The sequence below is a fragment of the Euprymna scolopes genome, chromosome 38 (genome assembly GCF_053919585.1).
Source record: "Euprymna scolopes isolate OS-2025 chromosome 38, ASM5391958v1, whole genome shotgun sequence".
NCBI classification, from domain to species: domain Eukaryota; kingdom Metazoa; phylum Mollusca; class Cephalopoda; order Sepiida; family Sepiolidae; genus Euprymna; species Euprymna scolopes.
The window spans coordinates 90,832,787-90,848,646 of NC_136519.1; the positions used below are offsets into that span (position 1 = coordinate 90,832,787).

At 30.3% G+C, this 15,860-nt stretch overlaps 1 protein-coding gene across 2 annotated transcripts; it reads right to left on the reverse strand.

Moving 5' to 3' along the window:
• Positions 1 to 1,044: 1,044 nt before the first annotated feature.
• Positions 1,045 to 7,598, reverse strand: LOC145263251 (uncharacterized). 2 transcript variants are annotated; one of them, XM_080120334.1, is made up of 2 exons: positions 7,377 to 7,598; positions 1,045 to 3,395 (listed from the first exon to the last, which is right to left on the reverse strand). In XM_080120334.1, exon 2 carries the CDS (start codon positions 3,204 to 3,206, stop codon positions 2,442 to 2,444), a length of 765 nt encoding a protein of 254 aa, XP_079976460.1. In that variant the 5' UTR covers positions 3,207 to 3,395; positions 7,377 to 7,598; the 3' UTR covers positions 1,045 to 2,441. The 2 variants fall into 2 exon arrangements, with proteins under 2 accessions (XP_079976460.1, XP_079976459.1); XM_080120333.1 differs by lacking the exon at positions 7,377 to 7,598 and adding an exon at positions 7,189 to 7,287.
• Between the last annotated feature and the right edge of the window lie 8,262 nt (positions 7,599 to 15,860).

The window sequence follows — 15,860 nt, forward strand, 5'->3', positions numbered from 1 at the left end:
CGTTTGTAAACTCATAATACAGGAAATAATAAAAGCAGATTGTAGGGAAATTTAATGGAAATGACTTATGCTCTTTGTAAATGCATAAGACGTGAACAAACATAAGCAAATTGATGGAAATTTAATAGAAATGTCCTATGCAGTTTGTAAACGCATAAGACAGGTACAATATAAGCAAACTGTCTTAATATATAATTGTATTATGCCGTTTGTATACGCATAATACAGGAAGTAATATGAGAAAAATTACGAAATTTTGGGGTTGTAACTAAAATCCGCTTTTTAAGGTAGCAAATTAAAAAAGGGTAAAATTAAACAAGCAAAGAGAAATGAGCAAAAGAAATACAGACCTGAAATGAATTTAAAATGATCCGAATTTATTTAAAGAAAATAGTTACGGTTGCTTATATTTTCCTAAGCTCATGTTTTAAAAACCTGTAAGAAGATATAAAAAATAATAATACAAATACAAAAATAAATCTTACTTGACAGAAAGGCTGAAATAAAAGTACATAAAAAATAGAAAATATTCTTTTTTCAGTCTCCCAAATTCAGTCCTTCAACAAAAAGTTCTTTTCTCTCTTTTTTCAAGATGTCGGTTCACATTATACTTGAACTTCTTCATGTCAGTACAGTTGGGGAAGCAGGAGCCCGAAAGGGAATTCCAAAGTCTAGCGGTTCTGGGGAAGAAACTACTGGAGTAGAAGGCTGTCTTACATCTAGGGATCTCTACTGTGAAGGGGTGGGATTTAGCTGCTTGTCGGGGGTATTTACGTCGAAGGGGTACAAGTGCTGGCAGTTTGTCGGAGCATTCCCCGTTAAAGTACTTGTAGAACAGACAGAGGGATGCTACATTTCGTTGATGGGGCAGAGGCTGAAGCGTAGATGACAGTTCAGGACCAGGTTGAATGTATATTTTATAAAAAATGATTTTCAATCTAATATTTCGGGTTTCACTATGATAAATGGGCAAAATGTAGGAAACATATATATATATATATATGTGTATATATATATATATATATATATATATAGAGAGAGAGAGAGAGAGAGAGAGAGAGAAAGAGAGCGAGAGGCAAAAATGTGTTTATGATCTTTACATTAAATTTTTCTATTGGGAAAATATTTAAAGTAATAATCAGATTCATATATCTGTTACATTTTACAACATTCTAGTCATGATATTGTTGTTTACAGAATAATTTGAGTTGGCTAAATTTAATGCTACAAATCTTTACATTTTCTAGCATTAACACAATTTAACTTACGAACGTTTTGAAATGTTCATGGCTTATTATTAAACTTTACAAAAAATATGAATATTGGTCATAATTATACAAGTTTAAAGAAAGTAAAGGCATGCATGGGTAACACATATCTTTACTCTAACACTTCAATCTTACATTTAGTGTTATCATATAGAATGGCCTGAGAGAGACCAAAGAATTATTAATCAAACGTTCTGTAACTTGAAGTTTTGTAAGCTATAACAACAATACCAACTTTTTTTATTTATATTTATTTTTTTATGTTTAATATCATATTTCACTCACTTTGATCACATAACATTTTAATTGCAAGTAGAAAATTTATAAGCCAATTAATACAACAAACAGCCACCACATACTTTATAGAAACACAACTAATTTTGTAATGCCTTATATGGTTTTGAATACAAGGTCACTTATATTTTTATAAAGATAGCATGTGCTTGCATATAATGCTACAAAGATATGACTTTCATGTAAAATAACAACCACATTGTAAAGAATATTCGTTCACGCTCTTTTCTCTACTCAATTTTCTCATCATTTTGATTTTGTTTAGAATGGTGATGTTAAATTTCTGAGATACCTATATTTCATCCTTCTTTTAATCTGGGAAAATGAACTCAAGGAAGACGGCGGTTTCTATACAGTAATCTGCAGAGTGTAAACATATTTCTTGTTGTAGTTTCAAATCTGTTAAAGTATTTTTAAGACAAGTCCTTAACGTCAAATTATATATATTACGGGCATGACTAGCTGATTGGTGGCAGCATGCTTTGAAATATGTTTGTCTTAACTTGATTTTTCTAAAAATAGCAAAATATTTAACAAGTATGTTTACTGCCGTATGTGTTTGCATGACAGACTAACATAGATTTTTCTTATTTCACGTCAGGTAAAAGAGATCGTAAGGCTTCCCCATAGGAACAGCACATGATTTCATTATAATCAAAAATTAATATTCGAAAACATTTTGTAGTAATATAGTTTTCCTTTTTATGGCTGCTATATATACTTTACTAAAGCTTGGTCTTCAAGTAACTGTGTAAAAGTATTTTTTAAATTGTTTTCTTAAACAATACAAATACAAAAAGTAGTATAATGTTTAAATCATTTAACTTGTACGAATATATTAGACTAATATTATTTGTGACCACTAAAAGACCTTATATTTTATATACTTTTGTTTTCTATATGTGTTTGCATATGATGAAACAAAGTTATCTTCCATGTAAAAGAAGATCCGCACAGTTTGCAAGAATATGGTTTTTCTCCTGTATGTGTTCGTCTATGCTGCAACAAAGTCCTCTTCTGTTTAAAAAAAGTACCACATACTTTACAAGAATATGGTCTTTCTCCTATATGGGTTCGCATATGCTCCACCAAATGTTGCTTTCGTGTAAAAGAAGAACCACATACTTCACAAGAATATGGTTTCTCTCCAGTATGTTTCAGCATATGCTGCAACAAATATGACTTCCTTGTAAAAGAGGAACTACATACTTCACAAGAATGTAGTTTGTCTCCTGAATGTTTCTGTATATGCTGCAACAAATGTGATTTCTGTGTAAAAGAAGCACTACATTCTTTACAAGAATATGGTTTTTCGCCTGTATGTGTTCGCATATGCTGAGACAAATTTGACTTCTGTGTAAAAGAAGAACCACATATTTCACAAGAATGTGGTTTTTCTCCTGTATGTGTTTGCATATGCTGCGACAAATGTGACTTCTGTGTAAAGGAAGAACCACAGACTTCACAAGAATGTGGTTTTTCCCCTGTATGTATCCGCATATGCTGCAACAAAAAGGCCTTACTTTTAAAAGAAGAACAACATATTTCACAAGAATGCGGTTTTCCTTCTGTATGTGTTCGCATATGTTGCAACAAATGTGACTTTCGTGTAAAAGAAAAATCACACACATTACAAAGATGCATTGTCACTCATATGTTGATTTCTGTGTAAGATGAGAAATGTACTATGCAAGAATGCGGTTTTTCTACTGCATATGTTTGTATATGTCGCAACAATTTTGGTTTCTGTGTAGATTTTTGGACGTTCTTTATTAAAGATGAAATGAAGATTCCTTCAAATAAAATAGTTGATTGATTTTCGTTCCACGGATTCTACAATTATAAAGTAAATTGTGAAAAGATAAATTTCATGTAAGAAAATTAACGTTTTATTTAAATGCTTATTTAAAAATTAACAAAATCGTTAAAAACTTAATTAAAAATATAATAAACACATTTTTATGCAATACTGGATTGTTCAAATGACTTTATAAAAATATTAGACTTAAAATCCTTAATGAAATAAAAATGTAATAATTCCTTTGATGTAATATAAATGAAATAATTTTAGAGAGATTTTACAGTGTAGTTTTGCATGACAAACTAACATTTTTTATTTTAATTAAGTAAAATAGGTCATTGGATTTTTCTATGTAGACAAACACGATTTCATTATGATCAAAATTTTTATGTGAAAGCCCTTTTTAGAGAGAGTTATTTCTTTTATGGCTGCTATCTGTAATTTGCTAAAGCTTGGTCGTCAAGTAATTGTATAAAAGTATTTTTTAAAGATTTTTTCTTAGATCGCTTATTCATACAAAAACTGGAATGATGTTTATATTTTTAAAAGACAAGTGAACGAATATGTCGGACAAAAATATTTGTGAGCACTAAACTATTCTTTTACTTAGTCTGTTATTTTGCATGTAATGCAACAAAGTAATCTTTAATGTGAAAGAAAGATTGACATGCATTAAACGAATGTTGTTTTGCTCTTTTTTATTTTGAAAGAAAAGCAACATACTTCGCAAAAATACGGTTTCTATTTTTGTTTTAATTTTCTCATCACTTCGTTTTTACTGGGGATGGAGAATTCTACTGGATGCAAAACATTTTCCCATTAGTTTAATTACTGCAAGTGAGAGATCTTTTTTATAATTCTCACCATCCCATGAAGTGCAATTGTTTGTATTTTTCTTGCACTTGGTTCACCGGGTATATTTGCCAAATAGTTTTTGAAACTCCTGTTGATTAGCCCGGTTGCTTCTATAACGATTGGAATGATAGAGATCTTAAGATTCTAGTTTCTTTTCATGTCACACATAAGTCCTTGGCATTGTGTTATTTTCTCACTCTCAACTCCGTTAAGCCCAGCATCATTAGGGATGCATACTTCAATTGGGATTGCTTCTTTGCCCCTCGTGTCCGATATCACTATGTCAGACTTAACAGGTATGTAGCTGTAGGAACTTCATAATCATAGTGGCTTGATCGTCCGTTTCTAAGTTTGTTTCTCTAGTTAGGGGGAGGGTGTTACGAATGTAGACTCCAAGTTCGTGCCTATGTCTGTCAGAGTCCTTACGGCAGAGTGGGAGATAGCCAGGCATGTTAAAGTAGTTAGAGGGGATGGAGGAGTGTAGGTTAGTCTCGCTTAGTGCTAAGATATCCGGGGTATTTGTTAGGAGAAATGCTTTAACATCAGCTAAATTGGTTCTAAGCCCACGGATGTTAGTGAATGCAAGCCTCAAGGGAGGAGGCAAGTTAGATTTGTTTGTCCCTAGGCCTGGTTTAAGCTTATTTTTTTTATTGTACTGTCATCATGTTTTTAAAGAGTTTCAGTTAGGGGAGGAGGAGCTGAACAAGAGGTTATGCAGGGTATCAGACATGCAACACAAGTAGACCATTAGCTGACCTTTCTTCAACTAGGACTGAACATTTAAACATTTAAGTATGTTATTGTATGATTTTTTGTGGTCTCTCGATCTTACTGGAGTCTGGAACAAGAATTCAGCTAGTCTGGTGAAGTATCCAGCTTTGTACTGTTATTTGAGATAACATTACTTAAAATTGCACCATTTTTTGTGAAAGCCACAATGAGCATATTTTCTTTCGACTGTAAATACTATGTGATTTTGAATATTCAGTGTGTACTATGTGATTTTGAATATTCAGTGTGTACTATGTGATTTTGAATATTCAGTGTGTACTATGTGATTTTGAATATTCAGTGTGTACTATGTGATTTTGAATATTCAGTGTGTACTATGTGATTTTGAATATTCAGTGTGTACTATGTGATTTTGAATATTCAGTGTGTACTTGTAGGGAAAAGTATCCTCATGCCAGATTGACCTGACAAACCATTGTACAGAGATATCTTAGCGACTCGAAAATAGTGTTTAGATGGCATTCAAGCTCTTCACATATTCTGCAACAAATATGACTTCCGAATGAAAATATGAACAAAATATGATTAAAAGACGCAAAATAGATGAATGAAAATCTAAAGGAAGGAAAATAAGTAAAAATGTGAACGAAAAAATGAATGAAGAAAATGAATAAAAAATAGGAATGAAAACTGAATAAGAAAGTTTATGAAGAATAAAGGAATTAAAATAAATGAATAGGTAATGAAAGAATTAATAAAAATAAATAAAACAATTACAAAAATGAACGAAAAATAGAAATACTAAAGAATCTGATTGAATAAATGAAAGAAAATATTAAAGAATGAATGAAACAACAGCACCAGAGAGACAGCATTTTGCAGTGAATTGGATAAAGTCCATTATAGTTTCAATTGAATGAAAATCTTGTATTTCATCTTTTTTTTCAATCTGTTGTTGCTTTGTGGATTTTCTAAAATCTTTTTCAGTCGGCAAAAGAAATGATTTTATTATTTGTGCTGCATGTATTTTGATATTGGTTGTAAATTTCAATTCGTTTCTTTTTTCCTTTTTAAATAAGTTTATCCTAAAAATCTTTGATGCAAAGAACTGAATGTTTTATTTACATTAAGAAATTTTATCCATTTTTTTGCGAAGATCAGATTTTCCAAAAGGAAAAGAAGATATGGAGACTTTTTTTCCGTTTCGTATCATATCTGCTAGAACAAACACATTTGTTAACCAGTTTTTGTTATACAAAAGTTATTTTAGCAAAACTTTAAAATGTAATATATGTAATTAATGTGTAGCAAAAATATATAATACAGTGTTTAAAAAAATCGCTTACATATATAAAATCATTCAAGCGACAAACTCTTGTTCGCTAATTACTTATTCTCATTTTTTAAACAAAAGCATAAACATGCATTCTAATGTTGAAATTATGATTAGAAATTAAAAATAGGTTATGATAAATTCTTTTGAAATATTTTAATTATTTATTTGAGTTAATAAACGCAATTCTTAAAATTACATCTCTTTTTTTCATAATTACTTAGCAGTCAATTTGTTGATTGTTTTTAGTTTCAATTTAATCAGCCCGTTAGCAATCAGCCTGTAAACGTGACATGTGTGATTATATTTATGAGTGGACTGGACCGTGATTAAGTTCATAAATAAACAAAAACTTTTTTTTATATAATGATTTTCGTGACCTGAAACATGTCAAGGGTAAAGTAAAATAAAACTCTCGCTATCTCCACGTTAAAAAACGACCCTGGTGTCTAACTCTGTCCCGTGGGGAGGCATTGTAAATAGGTATCTATATGAGGAGAGTACAAGCCGCTGTAACATAAGTTTTCCTTCTATAGTAGCTGTATCATTTTTTTTATTTTTTTTTTTTTTTAGATTTTGTAACTGTGGATTGTTTTGTTTCTTTTAGTATTTAAAAAAATTAAATAAACTTAAACAGTGAAAAAGCTGCTTACTTAATCTAAACATTTTTAGATAAACGTGCGCTGTTTTCTTTATTTTGTAATCATTATCAACAAAAACAAAATCAAACAAAAAACGCAATCGATAGCTAAAAATCTCAACGCAGAAAAAAAAAAAAAAAGTTGCGTAGGTTTTCAGTATTTTACGATTATTCATTTAGAAAATGTAATTATCTCCCTTACAATTTTTAACGTATTCTGCAAATACACAAAATACAGATACTAAATTCATGTAGTAATACTTACTTTTTGTTTTATAATCTGCTTTCGACTAACTTTAACTGCTTTTATAAACGAAACGATTTTTCAAATGCAAGACTTTGCAAAGTGAAATTAAAATTCAAGATGGCGAACGGAAGAACAAGTTCGCAGAAATTAAATAAATTAAAGAGGAAAATTAAAAAGGAAATTATTTCGAAATAGAGTATACTTACCTGGCACTTTTGCTGGGATCAGAGTGTAGTATCTGTTCCGGCAGATGCTGCAGTGCTGCACTTTGTGACCATTGCCCTTGTGGCAATTGGTTGTTAAGGGCAACACCCCCCCCTTCACCTCACATAAAAACCGACCTTATGTCATATTTTGCTTACGTGGGGAAGCAAATAAATACCTACTCTTGTTTTATAATCTGCTTTCGCCTGACTTTAACTGCTTTTATAAAGGAATCGATTTTTCAAATGTGAATGATTCAAAATGGTGAACAGAAGAACAAGCTCGCAGAAATAAATTAAAGCGGTAAAAAGAAATTAGTTCGAAAAAGAGACGAGGTGTATCAGAATTTTTGTAGGAATTTTTGACACCCCTTTACACGAAACTGCGAATAAAATATAAAAAAAAAAAAACTCGTAATTTCTCTTTCAAAAGTGTTTTTTTTTAAAAATTTTCTTTATGGATTATACTTCCAAAATAAACTATTAAAGTTGTTTTAAAAGTAATAGAAATATATATATATATATATATATATATATATATATATATATATATATATATATATATATATATTAAACAGTAATGAATTTTACGAACTCAATATTTTTCAATTTTTAAACTTTAAAAATCTATCAAAATTTTTCTATTGATTCTATTTTTACGATATTTTCAGGGTCAATGTGAAATTTTATGCTCTTTCCAATAAACCGAATATAATATTTTAGACAAACATTTTTTTTAATTCACGCCCCCCCCCCATTTTCAAGTGTCTATTAAAAAGTAAATAATTAATTTATTCACCAAAGTTTTATATATCACAAATTGAAGAGAAAAGGTCAATAAATAATATATTCAAATTTAAAACAAAAAAAAGCAGTGTTTTTTTTAGAAATTTACCTATAAAGTTCGAAGTTTAACCCCCCTTTTTTTTTAACCACGTTGTTTGTTTTTTCTTTTGTTTTTTAATGAAACCTTGGTTCTTGCTCCTTTAATTGAAAAAAAAAAATTAGGGCTTGAATTACATTTTTCGAGAAGTTATAAGCTTGGAAAGACAGGGTGTCGAATAATTCACGCCTCCCATTTTGAAATGTATATTAAAAAGTAAATAATTAAATTACTCACCAAAGTGTTATATATCACAAATTGAAGAGAAAAGGTCAATAAATAATATATTCAAATTTAAAACAAAAAAAGTAGTGTTTTTTTAGAAATTTTCCTGTAAAGTCCGAAGTTTAAAACCTTTTTTTTTTTTTTTTAAACACGTTGTTTGTTTTTATGTTGTTTTTTATGAAACCTTGGCCCTTGCTTCTTTAATTGAAAAAAAATAGGGCTTGAATTACATTTTTCGAGGAGTCATAAGCTTGGAAAGACGGGTGGAATTATTCACTATTTTTCACGAAATTTCTGACACACCTAAAAATTAATATTGTTTTATTTATCTCAACATATTTTATAATTGCATGAGGGAAAAAGGCTTCATCGTCATTAAATTAATATTAATTAAAAGCAGACGACAACTAGGTATTCCTTTGTTTTCAGTTCAAAATCTTGTATTTATGATATTTGTTCATTCTGGAAAAGCCATGCTCTCAGGCTCATATCTGAAAATGGATGACTTTTAAGGGAAGTTGGTTCGCACTCGAAACTGAATTTGTGTCTAACCTTCACGCTGTAGGTGTTATAAAGAAATCAAGCCTTAAGTTTTTGATCAAAGTGTACTATCTAGATACAGGCAAAATAAATGCCGATGCTCAAAATGTATAAACATTTTGACCCCTCCCTTTACTTAAAAAATCACCCAAAATCAGGAAATTAACCAATTTTAATGAAATTTTTAGTATTTATCAAATGATGATTGCGGAATATAATGAACCAATTATTTTTTTTTATTTGAATCCGAGTGAAAATGTATTATTCTGTTTGAAAAAATACCTTTACTAAAGTTATAGTTTTCAGTAATAAATAAAAAACGCAAGACTCAAGTTTTGCTTCGTTTACATAAATAAAGAATCGTAATTTGTAACAATGAAAATAAAATAAAATAATTTTTATAGGAACATTACGAAAAAAATAACCCCTAAATCCGTATTAATGAATTCTATATGTGATAGTATGAACCATTACCTCCCCTTAAAGAACTTTTCAGTAAAGAAGTCTCGGATGTACCTTCACTTACGTTTAACACGGAACTGGAGTTCAATAAAAAAAATGGAGGCCGTATTCCGCTTCGCTTCTCATAAATGAATCTCATGTTTTGGTATTCTATTACATAATGTTTCATGGTGCCAAGCGCCGCTTGGCCAAAGCGGTGGTGTTGGTGTTTCCCATTTGGGAAACCTTACGAACAGGTCGTCTCGATTATATACACACGACAGTAAAAGAAATATAAATAAATAAATGAATAAAATTGGCCACGTTCAGACCGCATGCATGGGAAAATTAATACTTGGCGTCAAGCTTCAAACTGTGAGTAAGCATTGTTTTTCGTGTTTCGTGTTTCAAATGCAACGAAAATAAATACACACACACACACACACACACACACACACACACACACACACACACACACACACACACACACACATATATATATATATATATATATATATATATGTGTGTATATATATAATATATGTATATATATATATAATATATATATGTATATATATGTATATATATAATATATATATATAATATATATATGTATATATATCTATATAATATATATATATATATATAGTAATTTATAAAATATATATGGCGATTAAGCTACACTGAATATTCTGCGTTTCATCCAACTATAGGATTCGTCAGGCTTATGCGCTAATTCTGTCGTTGCTTCTTGTTTTTATATATGTTGAGGATTTCTAGTCGGCCAATCAGCTTTCTAGTATCCACCGCGCCCCTTCCTACCAGCCAATGGGCATGCATTTTATCAAACAAAGGATCTGTTTTAGAACTAGGTTAGTGGTTTTAGGTGGCCGCTCTCCTTTTTTTTTTTTTATACATATAAATATACCTATGTGCACATAACAATGCACATACATATACATATATACATATATATATATACATATATATATATACATATATGTATGTGATCGTTTATGTATATTCATGTTTATTTAATTAATTAATTTATCTATTTATTTATTTTTTCTATTGTTATTGTTAGTTTTAAAGCTATTTTGTATCGCTATCCTAGAGTAAGTTTTATTTTGTGAACACAGTTGTTTGCTATTTCCCGCCTACAGTTTAATAGATTTTGAGGTTCTTTAAAGTACAGGATAGAAAATTTTTCATGGAGGCATAATTTACATGGGTCGTCTAAATGTCTGCATGTGGTAGCTTGTCTCATTATTTTCCATTCGACTACCGGCGAATGTCCGCTTTCTTTGAGTTCCCAGTATTTATTCGCTAGTGTTGTTTTTATACGGTGTTTTTTATTTTTGAATGTGCTTTTGTGGTCATAGTATCGGGTTTTGAAATCTAAGGAAGTCATGCCTATGTAATATTTCTTGTTATTCGGGTTTTCTTTCGCAAATATTGTTGCTTGATAAACTACGCTTTTTGTTAGACATTTATTTTGGACTGGGCAAAGTGTGCGGTGTCTACAATTGCATTTATCTTCTTCGTTATTAGTATTTTTATTTATGATATGGTTGTTCTTGTCCGGGGTTGGTTTGTTGTTATTATTATTATTATTATTATTATTATTATTATTATTATTATTATTATTATTATTATTTTATTTTTGTTTTTTTTTCTGCTAGTGTTGGTTTTTATTTCTGTCATGGTGTCTACTTTTTTATTGTTTATTTTGTTGTTGTTTACATTGTTTTCATTTAGTATTTTGTTATTATGTGCCTTAATTATCATCTCTAAATTTTCGCAACAACTGTAAGATAACTTCAAGGTATTTTTATTGAAGATTTTGTGTAAGGGGTTGGTTGCGGGAAAGTGTTTTTCAATAAGATCTAGAAATTTCTTGCCAAGTTTTGTTTTTAACATTTGATTGTATGGGGCCGTATACCAAATTATATTTCTTTTTCTTCTGTTTTTAATTTTATTATAGTTGTTGGTGTTTTTTGCTTATATTTGATATCGATATTTTTGTATCCACTATTTTTTAGGGCTGTTTCGTAAATATTGGATGACCTGTTAAATGCATTTTCGTCGCTTGAGTTATTACTGAGTCTACTTACGATCGAGTTAGGAATATGTTTTATAATTGATGGTGGGTGGTTGGGCTTAGGGTTTACGTCAATTGGAGTAGCGTTATCTTTTAAGTATGGTTCATATGTGTTTTTATCTAAGTTTAACGTGACGTCCAGGAAGTTTGTTATTTTTATGTTATATATATATATATATATATATATATATATATATATATATATATATATAACAACAATAGGAACAATAGAAAAATAATTAAATTAAAAAATGCAAAAATTAATACAAACCTTCAAAAAAGGAATGTACAGATGCGCGACTGAGAAAAAAAGAACTTCCTCCCTTTTAACTACATGACGTCATTTTCACAGTTTTTCGACTGCCTGTAATTTTGGACCTTCGTAGTTTTCGTGTTTACAAAATATTAGTTTGTTGCGTTTTGCGAACGCCAGAATCACTCGGTGTTGGGCTAATTAATTTATGTTTTGTACAAACAAGGTTTTTTATTTATTTATTAAATTCAATATCTTAGGACTTTACTTTACTAATTATCTATTAAATAGACCCAGAAAACTAATATTTATCTTTTAAAGGATTTTTTACAATATGTGTTATTTAACTTAAAAATTTAGCTGAATTGGGTAGCTAGCCGTGAAAACATTTTCATAACTTTTTTTTTTTTCACGTGTACAAATATTTTTTTTCCCTTTTGGAAATTAAGTTTAGTCCTTAATCTTTCAAATACAATCAAAAAGTAGTCGGAAACTTACAAAACATTTATGATATATTGGCTTTCAAAACTAGGTCCCCCATTTTTGTTCGCCCATTTTTGCCCGTACCTAGCAATTCTGTTGCTACAATGCCATATTCCACGTTTCATCGACATTTATAATTAAATTCTAATAGATAAGAGACAACACAGCGTGTACATGCAGTTATATATCATGATTCTTTACTCATGTGAAAGATAACTGCAACAACTCTAAGGGCTTCCACACAGACCGAGGTGTGCCAGAATTTTTTGGGAATTTTTGACACCCTTAACACAAAACTGCGAATTAAATATAAAAAAAAACTCGTAATTTTTTTAAAGTGGGTTGTTTAATTTCTTTATAGAATATACTTTCAAAATAAACTATTAAAGTTTTTAAAAAGTAATAGAAATATTATTTTTTTATTTAAAATAAAAGTGTTTATAAAATGCATGCGCGGTCATGCAGCCATTTTTCTAAGTAATGAAATGTATTGAATTTTACGAGTTAAATTTATTGGTTCAATTTTTACAACATTTGCAGGTTTAATGTAAACTTTTATGCTTTTTCTAATAAAACGAATATAATATTCTAGACAAGCGTTTTTTTATTCACCCCCCATTTTGAAATGTCTATTAAAATGAAAATAATTAATTTTCTCACCTAAGGTTCATATATCACAAATTGAAGATAAAATATCAATAAATAAAATAATCTAATTTGAAACAAAAAAAAATAGTTTTGTGAAAATTTACCTGTAAACTCCAAAGTTTAAAACCTTAAAAAAAAAAACGTTGATTTTCTTTTGTTTGTTTTGTTTTTAGTGGAACTTGATAATTTGAAAATATTGTCCAGTATATATTGAACACTTAAAATAAATTTTTCTATTTCATTCAATGTTTTTTGTTTTGTTTTTTTTTCTAGATATTTAACAAAATTCATTGCATAAATAAGAAATAAAATATTTTCATAAAAAACGCATGTATTTCTTTAAGAGAATAAACAAAAAAGATGGAAGATTTCTCGGGGTGTTGTTTATAAAATTAAACTTACTTATGAGTGAAATCTGATCATTTTTCATTTACGGTGACCCATATGGCCCATATGACTAACTTTGTTGTTGGCAGCAAACATGTCAGAAATACAAAGGGGACATGAGGCACATGCTTCTTAAAAAATTATTTTATTTAAAAAGTACATGGAATATAAAATATAAATATGGACAAATTCATATAAATGAAGAATAGAAGTACCCATTGATTAGTATTTTTATAGGTAAGCGATTTTTTAAAAATTTATATATATTTATTATATTTGGAGTCAGTTAAAAGTCATTGAATTTCTTGAAATCTTTTTTAAAGAAAACTGATTTTAAAAAAATATTGGATATTAAAACTTTTATTATGTTAAAGTTTGGTCGTTGCTCCTTTTATTGAAAGAAAATTAGGGTTTAAATTACATTTTTTTCAAGTAATAATAAGCTTCGGAAAATAGTGAGTCCAATTCAAATGTTTATCACTCATTTTTAATTGCGACATCTGGCATTGCTAACACAGAACACACTCGAGATACGGGCAAAAATGATGACATTAAGATAAAGGGGCATGGTTTTGAAAGCTGATTCATCATATTTTTGTATGTTTCCGACTACTTTTTGGTTGTATTTGAAAGATTACAGACGAAAGTCAATTTCGAAAAGGAAAAAAATATATATATACATGTGAGAAAAAAAAACTTGTGAAAAATGTTTTCACAGCCAGCTGACCAATTCGGCTAAATTTTGAAGTTAAATAAATTTATTGTAAAAATATTTTGGAGCAAATATTAGTTTTCTGGATCAATCTCAGCCATAATTAGTAAAATAAATTCCTAAGATATTGAATTAAATAATAATAATAATAATAATAATAATAATAATAATAATAATAATAATGTGGGTATGTGTATACATATATACATACACGTATGTTTGTACCAGAAAGGACTGTTTTCCCTCTCCTAACCCTTACCCTCTACTGACCAATGACCTGGCATTTAACTTAAGACAGGAGCCCATAGAGGGAAGGGATTAGCATACTCGTGACAAAAACTCTTTTAAAGAAACCAACGAAATGTGAGTTTATGTCTTCTTTTTTAAAGTTAAACGTTACTTCGAATTTATTTCAGAAAGCAGTCTTTGTTTCGATATAAACGTATAATTCTGTTTGTCAATTCAAATTTAATGAAAATCCTTTAAAAATGAATGCAAAAATATCCAGCCGGGCGACTGGCGAATTATCTAGTTAAATGTTAGTTCGAATTTATAACAGAAACCAGACTGTCATAATATAGGCTAAGAGACTATTAGTCGCCTAGAGTTATGCCCCTTGGCCCGTGACGTATGAATCTCGTCCGCCATTGTTTCTCAGTGCAACGTTTACTACTAGACAATAAAGAACGCATTTTACACCACCTTCGAGTCTGTTTATCAATGCTTCCAAAGTATGTATTATCACGACATGGTGTCAGAAGTGGGATCCTCTAAAGAATCAAAGGAACAGTAACAATATTACCCTAAAAAAAAAAAAAAAAAAAACGAACATTTTCGGGATCTAAAAAAAATTAATACAAAAACACACGTGGTGTCGGTATTTTTCTCGCAATCGACGATGAATACATATTCGCAACTACCACCTCCAACAATCGATTGGAACACTTCAAATTTGGCCAAATCAATGGACCGATTTATCAGGCAAGTTCATTTATATTTCGACGGCCCAATGAAAGACGTAGATTCAGACACAAAGTTAAATTACTTGCTAATATGGTCTGGTATCGAGGGCCAGGAAATAAGTGACACTTTTCCCTTTCGACAGGGAGAAGAAAGGACATTGGATAAATATATCCAATTTTTTCAGGAATATGCGAATCCGCGATCGAACTTTCGTGTAGCTAGACACAACCTACTAAAATGTAAACAAAACGCGGATGAATCGGCACACGCATTTCTAAGTCGGCTGCGTCAGACAGCCAAACAGTGTGAATACGGTCGGACGGTGGAAGAGACCATTGTGTTGGACCTATTCATATTCGGTATTTATTTACAGTCTGCACAAAAGTCCCTAATAAGAGAAGGAAGCGATCTCACGATCGAGAAAGCACTCGGAATCGTCGAGACAGAAGAAGCCACGTGTAAACAAATGGAAGCATTACGTACAACAGCAGTAGAAGACAGCTCTACACTCGCAGTTAGAGCCAGACAGCCCAGTGGACCTACCACATGTGGTAATTGTGGCACAAAACACCATCAATATAAATGCCCAGCTAAAGGCAAATACTGCCTAAAATGCAATAAAAAGGGACACTTTGCTAAAGTTTGCCACTCTAAAATGGGAGACGAGGGGCACACACGCAGACAGTCATTCCAGCCACAGAGGAAATATAATAAGAATAAAATCCACATGGCAGCAGCATATATGGGTAGCAACGACGACAGTTCCACAGAGGAGCTGTACTTTCACACAGTAAAGGAATTACCGTTAGCGACCACAGAAGCTTTCACAAAACTGAAGATAGGCAACAGCA